Here is a 25,389-nt window from a genome sequence, read left to right as displayed (position 1 = left end):
CAAACGAGTCAATTAAGTAGAGTTGCTATATTGAATACTCATACAAGTAAACATTAGAAAATATCATTAAGCAGTTTCTACCTATAGTTTGCAATTCGAATTCATATGAGGAATTTCTTCTGATTTTAGTTACCATTTTCTACAATTTCAAATTTAGAACATATTATTTGCACCAATTTTTTATAATCAAGATAGTTTCAATTCAGATCTTTAACAATTATGCAGATTTGAACTTATTTATGAGATTATAAAGAAATGCCCCTAGCAAAAAACACCAAATCTGAATAGTTTCTACAAAACTTTGAAAAAGACCACTTAAGTTTCTTATCTATCTATCATTTTTGGGCATTATTATCTCTGTAAGAAACATGTGATTAAGTCGTATTATGCCCACCAAATTATATAAATAGTTAGTCTAAAATAAAATTATTTTAGATTAGATTGGACGCAAAGTGATTGATGGATAAACTTGACTTGATAATTCAGGTTGACCTTAAGTTGAGGGAGAAATCAGAAGCATTACTTAAGGGATCTTTCACGAACATATATAGATTCGAGAGATGAGGGGTCCAATTGATACTTTAAAATGTTTTATCATCTTGGATAAGTTTTAGAAGAGACTTTTGGATAATTTTCAATTGCACTTTAAACATTTTTACCTTTTCAAACTACCCTTATCTTTGTGATTGAAATTCAAACATAACCTTTGATCACAACGGATTCTTACATAGTATAACGATAAGGATGTTTCATTGCATATTATTTTATTGACTCACTATGTAACTTATGTTTTTTCTATTAAAATCACATGATAAAATCATCATACTTCAGTTCCTATACTACAAAATATTTAACAATAATTATTAATTATCTTGAATTACAAACACCAAATTCCCGCGCGTCGCGCGGGCTGTCCCTCCCTAGTTATTATTATTAGTTTGTATCCTATTAAGTGAAACTAGGTATATCTCGGATGATGGGTTTAATAATTGTTAGAGCAATTAATGATAAAATTCCAGCATTTTGATAATGAATGGTAAAGTTGGAATTTGAAGAAAATTTGATTATGTAGTAGTTCAATAAATAGATGACTTAAAATAAATTTACTAGAGGAAAGGGTACACAGAAAAAGGAAAAAAAATCTATGGTAGTCAATTGAAGTTATGTTAAGTTCATCAATAGAGCGTGTTTTGTTGGACAGTATTGGTTATTTGCTGCAATTAGCAAGTTTTATTAGTCTTCAAGTGTAAGCGCGTGTGTGTCGCGTGTGTGTTTTTTTTCTTTTTGGAGAGGTTAGTATCTTTTTACCCTTGTTTTGAGGGTCAAAGAGGAATACTTAAAGTTGCAAGAAAATGTTTAAACCTCTAAAAACTATGTGTAGAGATAGATTTTTTTATTTTTTACAATTTTAATATCTGCATTTATTATTTTAAAATTACTATTTTATGATCTATATTGTCTAATGCAATATGCATTTGGCACTGACAATTGTTGAGGTCAAATATTAAAACAAGAGTAAATATTGACAGCGTATACACTATCATCGTTAGATTCATGATATGTGTACAAAAGTTGAATTTCAAATTCAAAATTTGTATATTTGTCATTCATCTAACGCTGAAGCGTAGAAAAGATTCATTATTAAAACAATACCAAGCCAATTATTAGGATGGAAGGATTACTAGCTACTTAAATGTAGCCATTATACTGTCAATTAAAAAAAATGTAGCCATTGTCAAATACTGTTGAATAATTAGACTTTAACGTACATTGGTCAAGTTTAAATTTCTTTGACATAAATATCCATTAATGTATGTTTGACAAGATCAAATTTCAATGTCAACGACCACGGAAAATCTCCATACTGGCGATCTGATCGCCGTTATGGGAAAAAAAGCGGCGGATCAACTGTTCACATGGTTGTATACAGTTAGGGTGGTCAACCGTTGACGCCTTATCCTGGTGCATTTGCGCTTTTTAATTGACAATAATACTAACAAATAATGCTAATTAGTTTATACCAATTTAGGAATAACTAAGATGCATTACCTTTTCACAAAAGAAAAAGAAAAAGAAAAAGAAAAAGCCTAAGATGCATTACCTTTTCACTAGTTAGTTTTTATATGAGTGCATCTGTATTTACTTTGAAGTATATGGTTTTCGAAAGTATTATTTTTCAAGCTTAAGACACATGGTTTTTTTTTCTTTTCTCTTTTTTTTTTTTTGCATGAGAAAAGAGAAATAAAGGTTTGGTATTACTTGGGCAAGTCAGTTTGATTTCCTTGACTGTGAGATTACGTCTCCTTTTTTGACTTAATTTTTCCTACCATTATCTTCCAAACATGTTCTGAATAGTTTTTTATGTTCCAATGTCCGCCGTTGGTATCTATATTTAGCCATGAAGCTAGAACCCAAAAGAACTTCACTGATGAAAAGGTAAATATTAGGGCGATTCTGGTAGCTTAAATGCCTTTAGGGTGCAACAAGATTTGAGGGAAAGATAATTGGATTTAAGCTATGACAAGAATTGTGAGATTGTTTGTAGTCTACGGCAAAAATGGCCCCTGGATTTGGCTTAAAATGACTATCGACATAATTAGACCAAATTTCTGAATGTTAATATTTTCTATCCTGATTTTGAAGTTTTTGTTCTAATCTAATTTTTGGTAATTTAACCTAATTCTTGTAATCTTATAAGATTCATATATTTCATTCTGCTAAGCATTTGACGTAAAATATGCTTTGCCAATATAGAGATGTCATAGCGAACTCAAATATTTGTGTCAAGGAAATAATCGTTTTAGGCTATTTCTTCACTTTAATCGGAATTAGAATTGAAATCATACAACTTTAAAAAAAAAAAAAATTTCTGAACAATTGTCTTTAGTTCAAAAGCCTCGCACACATACTTGAGAATTGAGTCTGATAGAGTCAATAATAGCACTTTGTAAAACGAAGGCCATTGTCTAGAAGGAAATTTAGCACTTGGACGAGAATTTCCCAGATTCTCATCAAAACCGAAGGAAACAGCACACAGCAGAGACAAAATCAGCTATCAATGAAATCAGTTAACCAAAAGATTGGAATTAATTAATAAGCCTGTTTTGGTATAATTTTGAAGAGCCAAACGAGGTCCAAATGTTTCAGTAAATTCGCATCATTTTGGTTCTTCAGTAAAATTTACGCATAATAAAAAGTTTCCTTTTGGAAGTAAAATATGTTAGATGCCAAATTTACACAATATTTGTCAAATTAGATTCACGGAAATCAATGAGCTGAGCATCGGGTTTTATAGGTCTCGTTACACAAGTGCATAAAATGACGGATGATTAGCAGATCTTGCACAAAAAGGGAACAAGGAAATCGGGAAGTGTTTAATTAGTTATTTATTTAATAGGACATACGTACTTTTTTTTTTCCAAGATTTCCATAATATGCAACTGATTTATGGAAATTAACGAGCTCCACCCCACTATGTATAGGCCAGGGAGGTAATACTTAGACATGGGATTCAAGAAAACAAAGTGCAACACTTGAACTAGTCCTGCATGGACATAATTAAAATCCACCACCACTACCACCACCTCCTCCGAATCCTCCACCGCCTCCAACGCCTCCGCCTGCTCCACCTCCTACACCCGCTCCAGCACCAAATCCACCACCATGTCCAAAACCTCCTCCGAGGCCTCCTCCTCCTCCACCACCTCCACCTCCACCACCACCGCCTCCACCACCACCTCCAATGCCACCTCCTACTCCGCCACCTGCTCCAAAACCTCCCCCATGGCCAGAACCGCCACCGACACCACCTCCTTGGCCGCCGCCTCCTCCAGCACCTCCACCAATGCCTCCTCCGACACCTCCTCCTGCTCCAAATCCACCACCATGACCTGACCCACCCCCAATGCCACCACCTTCACCACCGCCAAACCCTCCTCCTCCACCAACTCCGCCACCTGCACCTCCGCCAACACCACCTCCAGCTCCAAACCCACTGCCACCACCAACTCCTCCGACTCCAAATAACCCTCGTCCTTTCCTTCCCCTACCACTACAACCCCTCCTACCAATTCCACAACCATCTTCCTTCAATTCTTTGTTAAGCTTGCCATCACCAAGAGTTGTTACACTCAACTCTAACACAATGCTCAAGAGAAGAAGAAACACAAAGACACATTTTCTCGAAGATGAACCCATATTGCTAACAAGGTTCACACTTCGCAGTTCAATTTGGCGTGCTCTATTGCACCCCAAGACTTGGCATTTATATAGGCTTCACCTTACTAGCGAAAGTGCCAAGATTGTCAATACACCGTTAATGTAAGCATTAAAAATTCTTACTCAACGCGTCACAGCCGTTGGGGAGATATGGCGGGAGCCATTAATTAATGAAGTGACCATCAAAGTCAATCTCTGATGCATCTTTGGAGCATATTTTCAAATCTGTTGACAAAAAAAAAAAAAAGGAAAAGTATTACTGAGTCGGTGTTTCTCATGCATTCAAGTGTAAGAATACAACTTCTTGTTTTTTACAGACATAACTTGCATATTACCTTTCAAATTGCGCAAGTTAATTTCAACCCACTTGGCACAAATATTTAGAGCTTTGCTTGCACAGCAACCAAATTTATTAGCCACCTGCATATCTGCTTGTGATGGACTCATGATAAGCCACGACATCAAGTATTTTACCATGCTACAACGTGCAAGTAGTAATATTTTTTTTTCCCTTTTCTTGCTCTTGTCCTTGGCGCTGAGATCATTGAGAAGGCAGCAGTCTTTGCATAGAGTCATACATTGCTGATTACAACTCCATTGTTGAACAACGATGCATTACGTGTCTTGAGACGACTAGGGATGGCCAAAATGGCCCGTATTTCTGGTGGAGATTTTCTGACACGATTTCAGTATTTTCTCCAATTCTGGCAACATCTCCAATTATATATCCAAAATTGTGCTTGCAAAATAATAGGAAGAATGGCCATGACACACAACATTCTTGTTGGTTAAGACACTTTTTTTTTTTTTTTTTTTGCTTTTTGGGGGATTTTGACATATGATACTCTAGAGCTATCACTTCGGCATCATTTCTTTTTCAAATGTACCTTTTAATTGAATTACAAACTTTGCAATGGTTGTGCTAATAATTTTTTTTCTTTACAAAGGGAATTTTCTATAACTCTCGGAGTTGTAATTTCACGTAAAATTGTCCCTTAGACAACAATTATGGTTGTGGAAAACAACTAACGCAATTTTAAGTTGTAAAAGATGTTACTCTTGACGGCTAAAATGGCTCAAGTAGTCAAAGAGATTAAAGACAACTACTAGTTGAGAACTAAGCTCGGAACTTGTGGTTCGGGGAGGTTTTTGGTTTATAAAGTCAATGGAAAGTGATTGAAGGAAATGGCATTAACATTATTACATAGAAGAGGATGGATTCGTCAAAATTGTGTGTGTGTGTGTGTGTGTGTGCAGATTTATGTGTATTGAGAGATGTTGTAAACTATTATCCTGTTATCCATGATTATTATATAAGTAGAATTTCTTCGTAGCATTTATTAAAGATATATCTTACAACTAATTTAGTTAACATTAACTCAGTCTTAAAGGCGAAGAAAAATGTCTTTCTTTCCCATTGGATAATACGCTCATTGAAGTCAACTAACCAGTATTTGTTTGACCTTAATTTTGGGGCATGGTGACTATATACAGTCTATAGAACCAGTGATCAATTGGCAGTCTTTATTTGACATTTTGCGTGTAGAATCATTTGTGGATTACTTTTGAAAAAGTAATCATCCAGCATCATCAACTTGAGGCACTGCTGCGAAATCTCCTGCATCTCTTATTTTGACAATAGTCGGCAGAAAATTCCAATAAGACATATTGAAAAATGAAAAAAAAAAAACGCTGGAGCAGTAACTCGTTCATTAAAGTTGGTAATCTATTTGGACTATAGTTGCATCAAAGACGCTGCAATTTTCGAATGTTATGAGATCATGAGACTGTTTGCTATTCATGGATAGGTATATCTAAAATTTTAGAGATATGATTAGAATTAAATTGAGAGACAAACTTTTATCAAAATTATGAAATACTATAATGGTTCATAAGCGCCTGTAGCTCTCAAAGTTATAAACGTATGTAATCCTAATATGTTCTAATCCATTATAACCTGTCAATTGCCAAAACAATTTTCTCTTGATCCTACACCAAATCTAGCTCCTGCCTCAAGTCAATTAAGTCACTAGAGGCAACAGCAAAATTTCTATTAGCTCCAAGAATGTTGGCATATTAAATCAAGACTCAAAATTAGAAATTTTTTATATTGTTATTTAGTAGTGTTTCAGTTAAGTTAGGGTTTTAGTAAATCTATTGGAGTCAAGTTATGGTAGTTTCATTATTTAGAAATGAATATTTTATTAGGAAATTTCTTATGGTTATAAGGCTTGTTTACTAAGTCATGTAGTTTATAAATAGGGAGTCTTATTATTATTGTCAGTTGAGAAGAGCGAAGGATTAAGAGTCTTGTTCTTATGATCTGAGTAATAGATTATCATTGATATTATTCCTCTTCTTCCACACATATTTTTATGTGTGTAAATTGCCTCTCCATATGCATTGATTTTATGAAATATATCTCCTATATATTTTTGGTGAATTTTTTTAGTTCTACAAAGAAGCACTCTAATTCTTGCTCACCTGCCACTGCTCCTTTCCGACCAAAATCACAATCACCATTGCCACGTGCGATTGCACTCAAGTCCAAGGCAATGCTCAAGAGAAGAAGCAACACACAAAACCATCGTTGAGAGAAACGCATATTCTTTACATTAACTGACTCAAAAGGATTGAAGTTAAAATCTACGTAGTACTAAAGATTGTCCTCCCAGTATAAATATATCTGCTTCGACGTATATGATTTCTCAGTGTATTCATTTTAAAGCATTATGAATCGCAGTCTTTTTATTTGTTTTTATTTTCAACAAAAAAGAAAAATAGCTGATTGGTCTTAGTGAGGGCAAGTTGCATTTCCTTGAGTGTAAGACTATTTGTCAAGTAAATTTCCAAATTAGTCTATTTTTTGTTCCATTGTCCATGGTCGCTATTTGTATTTAATCATGCAGATAGAACCAAAAATAAAAATAAAAGATTAGGGTAAATATTAGGGTAATTTTGGTGCCTAACAACCTTTTAGGATGCAACAAACCCAGAATATTGAATATTGTCCAGTTATAGTTGTTTCTTATTTATTGAATATTGTGGGTCATATATAGGGTGTTTAGCCACTGTATTCAATTGTAAAGAGTGAGAGACAAAATTAATAGATACTATTCAGACTTTTGGGAGTTCTAAAATTAGGGTGGATTTGACTCCCATTAACATTTCAAGTCAGGGCATGCCAATAGAACTATAAATCATTTATAAAGACTCTTACAGTCGCTCGCCAACACATGTTTACGGGATCATAAGTCATTTATAGAAATTCTTACGTACCGCTCACCAATACAACTCTCACATCGACAGTCGAATTCAAACATACAACCTTTTGTGAAGAAGTGACTTATCCTTGTCAATTGAACCCACTTGTAGTGGCAATCAAATCCATCTACATTCAATGTCCCATGTTTGCCAATATAGGAATGTCATTGTGAACTCAAATAATTGCTTGCACCCATGGAAATAATGTTTTAGGCTGTTTCTTCATTTTAATTGGAATCAGAACTGAAATCTTGCAAGTTGTGATCAAAATTTTCTTAACAATTGTCTTTAGCAAAATGCATAGAATTCATTCTTTTCGAGTTCCATAATTTGGTTCAAATATTTCGCATGTACTTTAGAATTGAGCCTCATAGAGCTAATAGTAACAATTTATTAATGGGCCATAGAACCTGGTTAAGACCAAAAGGAAAAAAAAAAAAAGAACAGTTTACTTTTGTAAAAAGAAGGAATAAGCGCCCTAGAGACAAAATCAGCAAGCAGTGAAATCCATTAAACAAAAGACTGGAATAAGCAGGTATAATTTTGAAGAGCCAAATGAGGTCTAAATTTTTCAGTAGTTTCACATCTTTTTGGTTTGTCAGTAAATTTTTCTGTAAGAAGGATTTTTTTGCAAGCTAAAATATGTTAAAGATCGAATTCGCTCAGTATTTGTCAAATTCCATTCTGGGAAATCAGTGAGCAGCATCAGCTTTTGACTCCAAAGGATATACAATTGGCTTTTGGAGATCAAATACTATCAAATACTACCCATAGAAGTGTCTACACCAATTGGTAAACTAGCTTTTGTCTTGCTTAATATATTTGTCTTTCAATAAGCCATGAGAATTAATAATTCTGGGAACATATTAATATGATATTATTCAAACTATATTACTATTTCAGTTTATTCTAACTTCAGTAATTGTGAAAACTTTTCGCCTTAACCAGAATGGATGTTTCAAAAGAAGAAGAAGAAGAAGAAGACTAGAAGACTAGTATCAGATCTTGCATAAAAAGGAAACAAGGAAACGTTTAGTAGGGCATGTAAATCATGCATTAATTGTTTCTCGAACAGGACCTACGTCCTTTTATCCAAAATTTCCATATTAAAGGAAATCAACGAGCTCCACCGAACCATAGACTAGGGTGGTGGTAATACATACGTTCAAGAAAACAAAGGACCAAGGTTGAACTAATCCCAGTAGACATGTTTTAGTTTCCACCACCACCACCTCCTCCTCCGAATCCTCCACCGCCTCCAACTCCTCCACCTGCTCCACCTCCTACACCTCCTCCAGCACCAAATCCACCACCATGTCCAGAACCTCCTCCAGCTCCACCTCCAATGCCACCTCCTACTCCACCACCTGCTCCAAAACCTCCACCATGGAAAAACCGCCACCGACACCACCTCCTTCACCACCACCACCGCCACCGCCACCGCCACCGCCGCCGCCGCCACCGCCGCCGCCTCCTGCACCTCCACCAATGCCTCCACCTACTCCTCCTCCTACTCCAAGTCCACCACCATGACCTGACCCACCGCCAACACCACCACCTCCACCACTGCCAAACCCTCCTCCACCAACTCCGCCACCTGCACCTCTACCAACACCACCTCCTGCTCCGAACCCACCACCCTTTCCAGCACCACTACCAACTCCTCCACCTTTACCACCTCCAAAACCTTCTCCATCCCTGCACCACCACAACACCGCCTCCGGCTCCAAACCCTCCACCTTTTCCAACACCACCACCAACTCCTCCACCTTCACCGCCTCCAAAACCTCCTCCACCCCTTGCACCACCACCTACTCCACTCCCTGCACCACCACCAACACCACCTCCAGCTCCAAACCCTCCACGTTTTCCAGCACCACCACCAATTCCTCCACCTTTACCGCCTCCAAAACCTCCTCCGCCACCTGCAGCTCCACCAACACCACCTCCTGCTCCAAACCCACCACCCTTTCCAGCACCACCACCAAATCCTCCACCTTTACCACCTCCAAAACCTCCTCCACCACCTACTCCACCCCCTGCACCACCACCAACACCACCTCCGGCTCCAAACCCTCCATTTTTTCCAGCAGCACCACAAACTCCTCCACCTTCACCGCCTCTGAATCCTCCTCCGCCACCTGCACCACCACCTACTCCACCCCTGGCACCACCACCAACACCAACACCAACACCACCTCCTGCTCCAAACCCTCCACCTTTTCCTGCACCACCACCAAATCCTCCACCTCCACCACCTCCAAACCTCCTCCAACTCCACCTAACCCTCGCCCTTCCCTTCCCCTACTACCACAGTTTCATGACACCAAAGCATTAGCTTTTACATGCATTACTACAGCAGTGATTATTAATATCATTAAACTTTCAAACAGGAAAATAGGCAAAAAAAAAAAATGTACTCCATGTTTCTCATTACAACCGTGTGCATTCCACTACAAAATTGGCCAAAGTATCAAAAGGGCAAAAACTAGAGGTCCTTGTGCTTGGCCTTCGTCATTATCTATTTAGTCGAATTAATATTAAATATAATTAAACAATCCAAAAGAGACAAATCAATAAATCTTTCATCCTGGCATTCATATTTGCAAAAATACAATATTTATTAAAGTAATATAAACTATCTGTGTGCATATTTGTACCTTCACAATCACTTATTATATAAATGTCAGAATCCGAAGAATCTGTACGGCCTTGTTCATCATCATCAGAGCTCTCTATATATTGAACAATATCTTTTCCTGCATCCACATCATAATCAAAATTCAGCCCAGAAAAAAAAAGAACACGTCCTTTGAAGAAGAATTCAAAAAACAACAATAAGCATCTATAAATCTATTTCCTCAAAAAACCCAGAAATATGAAAGCTAAAAAAAAGAATCCCATTTCGATTTTAATGAACCAAATGATCAAGCAAAGAGTAGTAGATAAGGAAATAAAGAAAGACAAACAGCAAGTCAGCAACCAATAAACAGCAGGGTTCTTGGAACGGTACCTTTTGAAGCTCGAGAACGGAGATTCATCCCTAAAACAAGAAGGAAAATGAAAAGTAGGATTAGGGATTTTCTGGGTTTTCCAAATTAGAACGAAAATTTGGGTTTTCTTGACTTTGAAGAAGAAGGGGGAAAGGGGTCACTCAACAGTCGTGTGCGTGTTTTCGGCTTAGTTTGGGAGTTTATGAAGGAAGAGAAAAGAAAAGATAGCTTAGGAAAGAAAGGAAGAGAAGGGAAAAGATGCATATTTCGTTTGGGAGTTTAATGAAAGAAAAGAAAAAAAATATCTTTCTTTTATTTGAGAGTTGGAGAGATATGGAAAGAAAGGATTTTATGAGAATATAACTTTACATATTTGCCCTTTCTATTTGTAAATCAAAGTCCAAAAATTAGCTTTCTTGTTCCCATAAATAGAATATTTGGACAAGACAAATTTCTAAAACAATTGCATATACATTCCCACATGGTGAATAATACAACAAATTTCTTGCTGGACTTCGATTCTCTTGCATGCATGTAAATCGCCTCAAGTCCTTGTAGTGTCTTTTAGGTATTCTTGACATATGATTTTGATATTGACCGGAAATGCCATTATACATGTTTCAGCTAGTGTTTTTGCTAAGTTGAAACTCAAGTTTACCACTAATTATTCGATTATCTCAATCTTCACTTCTTCACCACTTGATCCATCCTAATGTTTATAAAATTTTATTTGTTGATGGTTAATGCACTGACAAGCATGACGTTTGGCATTTAATATTGAAAGTTTTCATCATTTGATCTTTTTTTTTTGTTTTTTTTAAAAGAAAAATCATTCCAATAAACGTATTTGAGAGTAAATATCAAATAAGAACTTGGGACTCTCAAATAGCCAATACGTTCGGGGGAGCCTGGGGACTTTGGCTCAACTCCAGAGTAACCACATCCCACAACAGCTACACGTATTTGAGAGTCCTTACCAAAGTTCTGGCGCTCTAATGCTCTAAGTTTTTCATCAACCATCTGAATTTCAAGAAGACCAAGACAATACCAATTATTCTAATTTACATGCTGCATTACTGTTTGAAGTAATTACTGAATAACTAATGCTCAGTAGTACATATACTAACGCGAGCATCTTCAAGAGTAGAAAATGGCAATGCATACTCTGCAGCACCAGGCACAGATTCAAGCTTTGCCTAAGCACCTAGTGCAAGTACCAACCTGGCTGCCCAAGCACAAAAAAACTAACAATTTAGTACAGTCCAATTCATTCATCCACACCGCTACCTCTGCCAGGAACATATAAACATAGATAAAATATTTTACTCAAAAAAGAAAGAGACTTTGGTTGTTAGCAAGAACCAATAAGTGTGTTTATTGGTTGAAAGACAATATTACTAAGTGTGTTTACTCTGGAGTTGAGCTGGTACCATAAAATACATAAACAAGATATACGTGGAATGCAACCCAAGTCAATAAAATGCCATGCAACCAAGTGAACTCAAAATATACATAAACCAGGTTTACATGGAATGCAACTAGGTTTCCTGTAGCATTCAGATTTCCGAATTCACATGAGCATTTACTCCTGATACAAAATAATTCTATCAATTTCTAAACAAAAATACACCCAATGATCTACATATTTTCAAAACATGAAATGTCCAGTGGGTAATTGGAATCATCTCCAATTTCCAAAACTAGCTTATATCTTCAAAAGTATTTGGTTTGGCTGCATGTCAAGAACCAATATCAAGAAAAGCAATGTGGTGCCTACTAAGAAACCGCCAAAGTTTACAACCCTATACACACGCACACAGAGATACAAAGACATGCGCGTGCAAAATCCCCACAATGTAATGTACCTCCGACATTTTAAGAGTTAATCTAACTCACCATCTCAGTTATTATCGGACAAATTACTTACCAATTACCAAATTTTTCCATAGTAAAACTCACAGTTTCATGACACCAAAGCATTAGCTTTTACATGCATTACTACAGCAGTGATTATTAACATAATTAAACTTTCAAACAGGAAAATAGGCAAAAAAAAAAATGTACTCCATGTTTCTCATTACAACCGTGTGCATTCCACTACAAAATTGGCCAAAGTATCAAAAGGGCAAAAACTAGAGGTCCTTGTGCTTGGCCTTCGTCATTATATATTTAATCGAATTAATATTAAATATAATTAAACAATCCAAAAGAGACAAATCAATAAATCTTTCATCCTGGCATTCATATTTGCAAAAATCAATATTTATTGAAGTAATATAAACTATCTGTGTGTGCATATTTGTACCTTCACAACCACTTATTATATAAATGTCAGAATCCGAAGAATCTGTACGGCCTTGTTCATCATCATCAGAGCTCTCTATATATTGAATAATATCTTTTCCTGCATCCACATCATAATCAAAATTCAGCCCAGAAAAAAAAAAGGACACGTCTTTTGAAGAAGAATTCAAAAACAACAATAGCATCTATAAATCTATTTCCTCAAAAAACCCAGAAATATGAAAGCTAAAAAAAAGACATCCCATTTCGATTTTAATGAACCAAATGATCAAGCAAAGAGTAGTAGATAAGGAAATAAAGAAGGACAAACAGCAAGTCAGCAACCAATAAACAGCAGGGTTCTTGGAACGGTACCTTTTGAAGCTCGAGAACGGAGATTCATCCCTAAAACAAGAAGGAAAATGAAAAGTAGGATTAGGGATTTTCTGGGTTTTCCAAATTACAACGAAAATTTGGGTTTTCTTGACTTTGAAGAAGAAGGGGGAAAGGGGTCACTCAACAGTCGTGTGCGTGTTTTCTTGTCTTTCTACGTAAATCCCAATTACGCCAGTTGCTACTGAGATAAAGATAACGAACAATTACGGATTCAATTATCCCTATTTAGCAAAATAGCCTATGTGAATAATTAAATATTGCGCGTCTATTCAATCACTCACACGAGCTATAGCAATTAAAAGCAGGAAACATATAAATACCAATAAATTAAGGAAACAATTAAAATAAATTAGATCTCACAGTAATTGTTGAGCCAAGTCTTCAGTTGTCCCCTTGACTAGAATTAAGAGGTTAGTCCTCCATTAATGGAGAACAACCATGCGAAAAAGCTAAGAAAAGAAAAACTAAAACTATCGATTCCTCCCAGTTCTCTGTACGTTTCCCCCTTTTTAAAGCCAAAAGGAAGTCTAATGCTATCTCTAGTGGTCCCCACACCAAATTCAAAGTCTTGTACGTTTCTTTTCCTAGAGTCCAAATGACTCATGCTTCTTATCCGTGGTCCCCGCACATGTGGACAAAGCCTCCAAAGTACTTGTTGTTCCAAATCTCTCTACGTTGCTTTCTTTGAAAAGCCCAAATGACTAAATGCCTTGCACTAGCTTGTGGTCCCCACCAATTCAAGGACCCAAAGGTTGAAGCCCTTAGAAGTCTGCATTTTTCCATACAAGTCCCTCCTTTTTGGTAATTTTCTGCTTCACTCCTGAAATTGATTCCAAATACCAAATATGAGTAAATATCAGCAATTAACACAATATTTGTCAGGGATAGAAGGGGAAATCAATAATAAATTTACTAACAAATTATACCCTATCAAAATTCCACAAATATAGTATATTAAGAAGCATAAAAACAAATGAAAATTAAACTAACCAATGGCTGACCCTATTTGTAAATTGCAATTTCAAACCAAATGTTAAGATAATCTCTTGAAGGTCTCACTGTGAACATATATATTTGTCTCCACTGACATTTATGTAACTACAATTCCAACCAGATTAGTTTATATATTGATCACTTTAACAATCTGATTAGGTTTAACTTCAATCCAATGCTCAAAGTACATGCACTACCCAGCACATAGCACATCACCGCTAACTACCGCTAACACCGCACTTAGCACAGCATGAATTTGTACTGGAAATGATGCTTGAAAATTTGAATGTTCAATATTGTTAGATTTCAACAAGAGAAAAAGACTACAAAATGAATCCTACATAACAATCTCCAATGCAAGTACGAGGGTATTAAAGACCAACAAGGGTAAGATAGTCAAAAATAAACAAAATGAAGGGCAATATAGACAAAAGATAGTATACCAAACACTTAAACCTAGTAAACTAATCAGAAACAAAAAACCAACAAACTTAACCTTCAACCCAAAAATTTCAAGAACTCCACCTACTAATGGTGCCCATAGGGGACCATTAGCCCTATTCCTAACTCCCACTCCCCCTCTTTTTTTTTTCCTTGACTTGGACCAATCATGTGGGAGGTAACTATACTTAAGCAATAGGCACTTTTGTCATTTCACTTTTTCCATCATTTGGATTTGGATCTTAAAAATAATAGAGGAAGTCAATCAAATTTGGCTAAACCATAAGGGCTAATTCATAATTGGAACCACTCTTCAAGTAATAAATGAACCATGATGACTATGTAATTACTAGGGCCAGTCTAGTGGTTTTGAGAGGACTTTTAGAGTCCATCTATTGTGAGGTTCAGAATTTGATGTGCACAATCGAGGGTGGAAGGGTATGAGAAGGGATAGAATGATTAAAAAAAAAATCATTGGGTCATGTTGGGGTGCAGATTAGTGTATTTGTTACATAAGATATAGAAATAGTTTTCTTTCTTCGAAGGGTCATGATGAGACGTGTATTTAGTTAATTATAGGATCAATATTTTGTCGCATCCAAATCGGGAGGAAACGGGAATAGGGTTAAAAGTGATTAGGCCTATCATTGGGTAGTTTCGGGTCGGAATTGAATATTTCGGATCTAGTCCCTCTTAACTATACTTGTACTAGATTTGCTCCAAATACTCGACGGGTCTTGAACTTATTCTCTAGGATCTAGATTCGATCAGGTTCAGATACAAGTCAAGTATGCCCAACAAAAAAAAAAATAGGCAAAGAAATGAAAAAAATGTCTTTCGAAAAAAACATTAATTACACACCACAATCCCAATTAAAAATCACAAATCACTTTAGATAATTATTCTAAGGCCTACAAATTACAACTCCTAGAAGATCCAAACAAATATTAAATACTCAAACATATGGTCAAAACAATTACTTATTCAAACGTGTTCGGTTCGAACCTAGGTCAAAACTCAATATTCCATAACCAACCTAGTTTTAGATTAGTATAAACGGGTCTGGATCAAATCCGAGTAAATAGAATTATAACTATATCCGTATCCAAAAATATTGAGTGGGTTCGAGTTGGTTCCTGATCAAAACCTGGTCCGTTGACAGTGACTAAAGGTAATTAAGGGGAGTGTCAGTTGGGATCAAGGAGAGGGGAGAAGAAATGAGTGGCAAGGTATAGCAAACAGGGTGGCCAGTTAGGGTGAGTGACAGGTGCCGAACCTGTGCAATAATAAATACCTACTCGAGAAAAATACAGATTTTGTATATAGCGGTGAGTAGGGTCGAATCCACAGGGACTGGGGATAATTCGTTTCTTCTAGAGTCCAAAGTATGGGGGGTTTTGGATTAAATGCTAACTAAATAAATTAACTGCAGAAAATAATTGATTAAGAGAAATAATTAATGGAAAACTCTAGCCAAGGGTACACATCAGAAATGGTTCATGCACTGATCATTGATGCAGAAATAATTCCAACATTTAGCAATAGATTAGTTATAGTTGTCATCCACGCGATAAACAACCGACCCTTCCTTAATTTCTCGTTAGCTAAGGTACGACCGTTAGCTATTTCTCTAACCCAAAAATAACCCTAGGTACGACCGTAGGATTTAATTTCTAGATTGCATTAATAATTAGAAAGGCCCAATCCTAACCAACAAACACGCTACGAGGGTTTGTTTAAATTAGATCATATGCTCCCCTGACATAAATCCAATTACGCCAGTTGCTACTGAGGTAGAGATAACGAACAATTACGGATTCAATTACCCCTATTTAGCAAAAATAGCCTATATGAATAATTAATTATTTCGCACTAATCAATCATACACAAGGCCATAGCAATTAAAATCAAGGAACATATAAATACCAATAAATGAAGAAAATAATTAAAACAGATTCGATCTCACAGTAATTGTCGAACCAAATCGTCAGTTGTCCCCTTGACTAGAAAAGCTTAACCACGCCTCATGAGAAAATCTCCCCGTTGGGGAATATTGTCGAATACCTGGCGTGTGTCAGAGGCCAGTCCAAAGAAAGAAAACTAGAACTAAACTAAAAAACTAAAACTAAAGCCCTAGATATCTTTTGCTTCTGTCCGTTGTCCCCTTTTAAAGCAACAAAAGAAAGATGACTAAAAGCTATCTAGGTGGTCCCCACACATATGGACAAAGCCTCCCAAGTACTTCTTGTTTCAAGTCTCTCTACGTTGCTTTCTTTGAAGCCCAAATGACCAAATGTCTTTCACTAGCTTGTGGTCCCCCACCAATTCAAGGGCCCAAGGATTGAAACCCTTAGAAGTCTCCATATTTTTCACAAAATCCTTCCTTTTTGGTAGTTTTCTGCTTCATTCCTGAAATTGATTCCAAATACCAAATATGAGTAAATATCAGCAATTAACACAATATTTGTCAGGGATAGAAGGGAAAATTAATAATAAAAATACTAACAAATTATACCCTATCAATTCCCCCACACCTGAATCATGCTTGCCCTCAAGCATAAGAACAGCAATTGAACACCAAAATTTTGACAATGGCTATTGCTCTAACTATCATATTGCCAAGATACCCAGAAAAACATATATCAAGCATCACAGTTAAGATCCAAGAAAAATCACTCCGGTTAGCTTCTCAACCACCAACTCCTCCAATTTAAAGCAAACTAATCTAAGAAAAAGGAATGGTTGCTCACATTTATCAGCAAATGGTCCAACTATTAACCAAAATCTCGACATTAAGATCACAAACCGGCAAGCTGACTTATTCACATACTAACACAATCTTTATTTTATTTTATTTTTTTTTTTTTTTTTGTTTTTTTTGTTTTTTTTTTTGAGGAACAAAAGACTTAGTCTATAGCCCTTAGAGCATTTTGACGCGAACTCCAACATTTGATAGATGAAGGAGCCCGGTTACTCAGCTCCAATCGCTACAGGACCACGCACTCATAGCAACTACTACCTTTTGACGCGAGAATCGACACTTTAGGTGAAGATCCCCGATTACTCAGTAGTGATAACTAGCGGAGTACAGTCACCTTTTATTTACAATCATATAGCACAATAACTAAAAATAACATAAAAATAACAGCAGCCAGCCTCAAATTTCAAACATGGAGAACTAAAATTAATAATTGGACCAATTCACATGAAGAATGCCAATAATCATTCCCTATGCCTAGAAAAGTTAACCAAAAATTGGAAAAGTTAAGCAATTATTGATATTCACCAAAGAGATGTTCCTGAACTCAACCACATCAACTTGATATCCTTTTATTACTAAAACTTGGCAATAGCAGAATTAGAGGCAACAATCCAGCATCAAAACTTGGTAGTCATATGAAGACTGACCACTAAAAAGAAAGAAAAGGAAATAAACGAAAAATAGAACAAATAACAAAAATAAAGGAAAACATGTACAAACTAAAAATTAGAAATACTAGCTGTACCACAGCTGTCCCCCCCACACCTATGTCCGACATTGCCCTCGATGGAGGTAATATAGCAATTAAAGCGAAGAGAAAAATGAAACTTCCCTCTCAAGCGGCTACGGGATAGGCGGGAACGGGGAGTGAAGCAGACATGGTGGAAGTACGCGGCCAGGTTCTTAGAGATTGGAGCCATCTGGTTGGCGATATGCATTACTTGCTCATCCGCGTGGTGAACCTGATCTCGGAAGTGGCGCCACTTAGCATCAGAGGCCATCGGTGTGAGAGGCCACTTACAAATTCAAAACAATAACAATTTAATAGCCACTGGTGCCTCCCTCGTAGACAACCCAATCAACAAAATGCATAACCTAGGCACCTAGAGACTATACAAATATCCCAACAATACAGCAATTTCAATCAATACTCACTGGTGGCCCCAAATCAGTCAGATGTAGAAACAAAGCAGTCCGAGATTACCAACACAACCAGTACCATTGGTGCACATAAGACGAATAAATTATAAGCCAAACACCACAACCAGTACCACTGGTGCACATGTAGAAAAGAAGTAAATCACACGGCCAAACCAAACAATAAAATGCACACCTAAGGCCCCCAAAGGCCGTAAAGGTACCCCAATGAACTAAGTAATTGAGATGAACAAGACAAAATATTCCCACACAAGACAATTAGAGGCAACCCACTTCAATAAGCAAATGCAAAGTCACATTCATATCCCAATTCAGCAAACGGACGCAGAAAAAGGACCCACCACACCAGAGCACAGCTCCCAACAATGCAACAAAACAATAACTCGAACAACGAAGAGCGGTGCTAGTGGCTAATCAAAATAACAAATTCAGCAATTGGACACAACTCCACCCAAAATCTCAACAACTGTCTCCAATTGGACAGTCAATTACACAGTTCAACCTACTAAAAATAGCAAATGACCCAAGAGAGTGGGAATTCCAGCAATCATAGTGCAGAATTCGGGCAACACTTTAAGCACGAGAGCCCAGTAGTCAATTAGGCAGTCAAGCACTTAAGATTAAGAAATTTGAGGCAAACTACTGCTATCAGTACCACTGGTAAATGCTCAAGGAGAAAGTAAATCAAATGGCCAACCCAAATTCAATCCACACAGATGAAAAATAGAGGCCTCAAGCAGGTAAAACCAAATCAATATTCAACAATGTAATCATTATCAGAAAATACGCCCAAATGGAGCAGTAAAGAAACGTAATTCCACCCTAAAATTAACCCCAGAAAATGTTCAAATCACCTCCTGCGTTATCCATCAAGAAACCCACAAAGAGGCACAAAACCCAGCACCTGAAGATTCAGGAAAAATGCCAAAACAAGGGTAGAAAGTTAATACCTCCACCTGTCAAAATTGACAGGTGGTGACGCGCGGCAAGGGGAAAACAGAGAGACGGGCGGCGCACGGCGTTGTCTGGTGGCGTGGCGGACAGCGGCGGCGACGGACGAACGACGTGGGCTGAGCGAGAGGTGGAGCGCGAGGGTGAGTAAGGGAGAAAAGAGGGCGGCGCTGGTTGTCCGTGGGTTACGCGCGGTGTGCGGAGCAGAGGAGGATGCTGCTGATGGTGTTGCGAGTGGGTAGGAGGAGCTGTGCGCAGGTGAAGATTCGGCCGTGGGCTGTGGGTGAAGCGGAGGAAACTCCTGGCGGCGGGTTGGTGGTAGCGGCAGGCGGCGGGCGCGCGCCGTGGGCTGCTGGTGGAGCGCGAGCTCAGGCGGAGCTGTGCACTCGGCTGTTGGCTGCGCGCGCGATGGGAGGAGAGGGGCGCGGCGCTCGGCTGGTGGAGGTGGAGGTCCGTGGTGGAGGTAGAAGCTGCGATTAGCTGGTGGAGGTGCACCAGCGAGGTGGGTGGCGGACGATGGAGGGCAGCCGAAAGAAGAAATAAAAGAAAAGGGAAACAGGGCAGCGGGGAAGAAAGAAAGAAAGAAAGAAGAAGAAAGAAAGAAAAAGAAAAAGAGAAAGAAAGAAAAAATAAAGAAAAAAAAATAGTTTTTGGATTTTTTTTCCGAATTTAAATTTTCCAAATTTGAATTTTTGAAGAAAAGGAAAGAAAAAAAAAAATGCTTTTTGAATTTTTGAATTTTCTCAATGTGAAATTTTAACTCTTTTTTTTTTTTTTTCAAGGAACCTCTGGCTTAGGCGTGGGCACGTCTAACTGCTATAGAGTCCGCAGATCTTGAACGAAAATTTCTTTCCCTCAGGCGTGACCACCTGGCGTGGGCACGTCTAACTGCCACTTTCCTGCCACCAAGCAACAAATCACTAAATGCAACTAACACTTAACAAAAACTCCAAAAACATAAGAAAATTAAAACAAAAGCCTTGGGTTGCCTCCCAAGCAGCGCCTTTCTTTAATGTCTTTGGCTAGACATTGTCCTGTTTATTCATGGAGGATAAAATCGCGTAGCTCGCTTCAGTGCTTCATCTTCTATGTGATCCTGATAGCCCTCGTAAATAGAGTAATTCTTGAGCACACGAGCTACGGTCTTCCATGGACCAGTAGATTGCGTCAAACAACCAAGTAATGACTTTAAATCTTCATTCACTCCTCCATCACAAGCACCTACTGGTTTGAGATATTTTGCCATCGTGACTCTTAACTTGTTCCTGTCATGAAACTCAAAATTTTCTGGTATAATAAAATCAATCTCACTAACAGAAATTAAAGAATAAGAGTCAGGAAAATATTGATCAAGAAATGGAGGAGATGTCACCGCATTTGGAGATTGTTCACTGGATTCATTCACTTGAACCATTTGATGTTGGGGTCTCAATTCTTGCGCTTCAACTTTCTTTTCAACTGCATCTTTAGATTCTTCTTCTTGAGACCCTTGCAATACCATGTCCTTTGTCAGAATAATTGCACTCTCATCTTCCTCATGGTCGATAATAGTCGGTGAGGGCAATTCTTCATAAACTGGAGAAATCAATTTGCTCATTTTAGATGCCCATTCACGCCTTCTTTCTTTCATCTCTTCACTCATCTTTTGTGTCTCCTGTTGAAGTTGATGTACCTCCTGTTGAATTTGATATGTGTTAGTAGCTATTAATTCAACCATTTCTTCAAGAGACATACCTGACATGGATGACGGTTCTTGAGACTCTAGCTGTTGAAAATCTAGTGGCCCTGTTGTATAATTATAACTGGAGTTATCCCACCATCCTTGATCATACCCGTTTGGATTAGGGTTATACCACGTTTGAGACCATGGTGAAAAATCTCCATAATTATTGAGTGGGACACTCAGATTATCTTGATATTCGGGGCACATACCGGTCGAATGATCCCTGGCATAACAAATTTTACAGGTTGCAGCAGCCATTCTTTCTCTAATAGAGTTTAGTGCCTCTGAATATGCAAACTTAGCAAAAAAACTAGTCTCATCGCCTTCCCCGGAAACAAAATCCAGTCTATCACCAAAATACGGAGTGTTAGAAGCCATAAACTATAATAAAAAAAATAGAGGAAAAATAAAATAAAAAAAATAAAAATAAAAATAAGATGAACTCAAAAAGAAACAAATTAATCTAGCACCAGTCCCCGGCAACGGCGCCAAAAATTGACAGGTGCCGAACCTGTACAATAATAAATACCTACTCGAGAAAAATACAGATTTTGTATATAGCGGTGAGTAGGGTCGAATCCACAGGGACTGGGGATAATTCGTTTCTTCTAGAGTTCAAAGTATGGGGGGTTTTGGATTAAATGCTAACTAAATAAATTAACTGCAGAAAATAATTGATTAAGAGAAATAATTAAGGGAAAACTCTAGCCAAGGGTACACATCAGAAATGGTTCATGCACTGATCATTGATGCAGAAATAATTCCAACATTTAGCAATAGATTAGTTATAATTGTCATGCACGCGATAAACAACCAACCCTTCCTTAATTTCTCGATAGCTAAGGTACGACCGTTAGCTATTTCTCTAACCCAAAAATAACCCTAGGTACGACCGTAGGATTTAATTTCTAGATTGCATTAATAATTAGAAAGGCCCAATCCTAACCAACAAACACGCTACGAGGGTTTGTTTAAATTAGATCATATGCTCCCCTGACATAAACCCAATTACGCCAGTTGCTACTGAGGTAGAGATAACGAACAATTACGGATTCAATTACCCATATTTAGCAAAAATAGCCTATATGAATAATTAATTATTGCGCACTAATCAATCATACACAAGGCCATAGCAATTAAAATCAAGAAACATATAAATACCAATAAATGAAGAAAATAATTAAAACAGATTCGATCTCACAGTAATTGTCGAACCAAATCGTCAGTTGTCCCCTTGACTAGAAAAGCTTAACCACGCCTCATGAGAAAATCTCCCCGTTGGGGAATATTGTCGAATACCTGGCGTGTGCCAGAGGCCAGTCCAAAGAAAGAAAACTAGAACTAAACTAAAAAACTAAAACTAAAGCCCTAGATATCTTTTGCTTCTGTCCGTTGTCCCCTTTTAAAGCAACAAAAGAAAGATGACTAAAAGCTATCTAGGTGGTCCCCACACATATGGACAAAGCCTCCCAAGTACTTCTTGTTTCAAGTCTCTCTACGTTGCTTTCTTTGAAGCCCAAATGACCAAATGTTTTTCACTAGCTTGTGGTCCCCCACCAATTCAAGGGCCCAAGGATTGAAGCCCTTAGAAGTCTCCATATTTTTCACAAAGTCCCTCCTTTTTTGTAGTTTTCTGCTTCATTCCTGAAATTGATTCCAAATACCAAATATGAGTAAATATCAGCAATTAACACAATATTTGTCAGGGATAAAAGGGAAAATTAATAATAAAAATACTAACAAATTATACCCTATCAGTGAGGAGGGGAGGGGTTGCTGCTAGCTTGATGTTGGTGGAAGAAAGGGAAACGTGATTTGAACTCTAGGCAGGGTCAAGGAGGGGAAAGGAAAGAAAGTGGCGGCAGGCAATGGTTGGCCGGAATGGCGAGGAAGAGGAAGGGTGTCAATGCTTAACAACTACTCAAAAAACTGAAAAAACACTCCAAAAAAAAAATATAAAGTTATTTTTAGCTAATAAAGCCTATGGTAAAATATTTTAGAAACACTTAATCCAAGCACAGCCTGAAATTTTACAATTCTCTACTGCACCCCTTAATTTTCTCGAGTTTTGTTCATTTTCTACATTGCGCCTTAGAGAACTAAATCCCTTTTTCCTTTTAACTAAATCTTTTACCTTTAATCTGTTAAAAATTTATAACGTCACTAATAAACTTTAACTTTAGTGAACTAAAAATTGTTAGACCCGATCAAGTAACCATGTTGATTAGAGAAAAAGTGCTTTAGCTCGTTTAAACAATTCGGCTGGTCAAAATTTTATTTTTACACTCTGCCATCACCCAGTTATGCCCATTAAGTGTTTGAAACTCCAACCATTTGGACGTATTTGACATGGACAAGTATTATTGCATGGATCAAGGAACGGGTGACTACAGCAGAATAGAGTATAAATACTAATATAATACTAATGTAAACAGTAATATGGTAAATGTAGACACTAATACAATAAGATTAAAAATTACAACAAATTTTTGGACTCAAATTTTAATGAGACAGAAAATTTATTGTGCTTTTACCTATTTTTGTATTAATATTTACATCTATTATTTAATGTCTACATTTATTTTTAGAGTAACTTTTATATATTGTCAGTATATATATTATTACAGTTGGATGGATGACACAGGAACAAATTTTGCACATATGTCATATACTTAAGGGTGATAGTGTATATACTAACCGTGTATGTAAGATTAATCCCTATTTTATAGTGTCTACATTGCACTCTACTGCCATTACTAATTTTTATTGTGTCTACATTCATTTTTGTACTGGATATGACAATATAAACCACTAATCCTTATTGCATGATACAATAATTAATGGTTTCTATCATCATGGTTTACTAAGAACAAAAAAGAACTACACTAATTAAATAAAAGTAGGGCGGATTCACTATGAAAAGTTCATAATTTCCGTTTACTTCCCACATGTAAATAAAATTTACTCTTTTGTAACGAGGTTACATCGAACCACTTCTTATGACAAAGATCCTCTGTCATAGGGGAACATAATATAGCAACCTATGGACTATTCTTAAGATGAAAACGACTGGCATGTAGTAATATAGTCCAAAGATTACTATTAGTTGAAACTTTTCAAGGTAATTAACTATTCCACAGTCTTTGACGATCGACTTAAGAACTAAATATCTATTTTTGACACCCATGGAGAAAAAGAAACTTCTGTGCTAATCATCTAGCTAAAATGAGTCTCAGCGTGCCAAATAAGTCTTCCAAAGTTCACGGGAACCACTAGAATCTCTTAAAGGATTAATTTTTTATGTACTGACAGTGTAGTAAATTTTTTATACTAACAGTTTTAGATATATGTTATATGCACATAATTTAGATTTCAAATTTGAATTCATATATGTAACGGAATCTAAATATGTTAGTGTAAAAAACAAAATTATACACTGACAGTATATAAAAAAGTTATCCTCTCTCAAATCTCTTCTTGTTTTAGATGTTGTTTGTGTTGCGATACCTGGTTTCGTTCCAATGTAACAAGTCAGTCCATTGGATCCAAAAAAGCAAAAGAGAAAGAGGAAATAACATCTATATCTGAAAATAGCAAGCCAACAATCATATGGAAATAGTATGAGTTATAAAATATATATTAGCCTGTAAAATAAGAAGATGTGTGAGGATCCCTAAGGTCCCTATAAGCAAAGCATATTATTTCGATTGCGTAATCACAAACACAATTTCTAATCAACTTTTTATATTTTCAATCACATTTTTATCTCATATAGATCACATTCCAAAAAGTATTACAGTATTTATTCTAAATAATATTTGAAGTAATCTCCTATCCAAACACACTCAATTAATTCTTTGAAAAATTTTGAGAAAAAAATTGCTGCTTTTGACTCCCATGAATTATTCTTCGAAATAATTAATATAGTTAAGACTGGGACAGCTTTCCATATTAAATGGGTTCAAAAGTAACTAGTATATCTTTTCTTTGAATAAATTGTAAACTCAGATTTGCCCAATGTATGGCAAATACAGGTCAAGAGAAAAAGTTGATATGAATATGCAGAGACATCGTACTCCGCAGCTAAGGTTGTCACCAACAAAGGATTCTTGCACTTCTTGATGCCTTTGACGTCCCAAGAATTAAATAGAGTGATAATTGGGAAAAATTTTATCTTCTTCAAAAGCAACTTTATCTAATCTTTTTGA

At 36.8% G+C, this 25,389-nt stretch overlaps 2 protein-coding genes across 2 annotated transcripts; both read right to left on the bottom strand.

Moving 5' to 3' along the window:
* Positions 1–3,558: 3,558 nt before the first annotated feature.
* LOC113771589 (glycine-rich cell wall structural protein 1-like) lies at positions 3,559–4,197 on the bottom strand. The gene is made up of 2 exons (XM_027316162.1): positions 3,723–4,197; positions 3,559–3,632 (listed from the first exon to the last, which is right to left on the bottom strand). The coding sequence occupies exons 1-2, from the start codon at positions 4,195–4,197 to the stop codon at positions 3,559–3,561; spliced, it is 549 nt and encodes a 182-aa protein (XP_027171963.1).
* Positions 4,198–8,694: 4,497 nt separating this feature from the next.
* LOC113771588 (glycine-rich cell wall structural protein-like) lies at positions 8,695–9,931 on the bottom strand. Its single transcript, XM_027316161.1, has 4 exons — positions 9,923–9,931; positions 9,215–9,786; positions 8,894–9,180; positions 8,695–8,849 (listed from the first exon to the last, which is right to left on the bottom strand). The coding sequence occupies exons 1-4, from the start codon at positions 9,929–9,931 to the stop codon at positions 8,695–8,697; spliced, it is 1,023 nt and encodes a 340-aa protein (XP_027171962.1).
* Positions 9,932–25,389: the final 15,458 nt, after the last annotated feature.

Source organism: Coffea eugenioides, chromosome 5 (assembly GCF_003713205.1).
Source record: "Coffea eugenioides isolate CCC68of chromosome 5, Ceug_1.0, whole genome shotgun sequence".
Taxonomy (NCBI): domain Eukaryota; kingdom Viridiplantae; phylum Streptophyta; class Magnoliopsida; order Gentianales; family Rubiaceae; genus Coffea; species Coffea eugenioides.
The sequence above is the reverse complement of the archived record's forward strand: the minus strand, read 5'-3'. Positions and strand labels throughout refer to the sequence as shown.

Excerpts from the sequence above, each read along its gene's own strand:
- LOC113771589 (XM_027316162.1), bottom strand. The coding sequence starts at position 4,197 with ATGGGTTCATCTTCGAGAAAATGTGTCTTTGTGTTTCTTCTTCTCTTG. Across the intron at positions 3,633-3,722 it reads TGGAGGTGGTGGTGGAGGCG|GAGGTGGAGCAGGCGGAGGC; the intron begins GTGGTGGTGGAG and ends GAGCGGGTGTAG.
- LOC113771588 (XM_027316161.1), bottom strand. Across the intron at positions 9,181-9,214 it reads GGTGTTGGAAAAGGTGGAGG|GGATGGAGAAGGTTTTGGAG; the intron begins GTTTGGAGCCGG and ends GTGGTGGTGCAG. Across the intron at positions 8,850-8,893 it reads CGGTGGTGGTGGTGAAGGAG|GTGGTGGAGTAGGAGGTGGC; the intron begins GTGGTGTCGGTG and ends GTTTTGGAGCAG.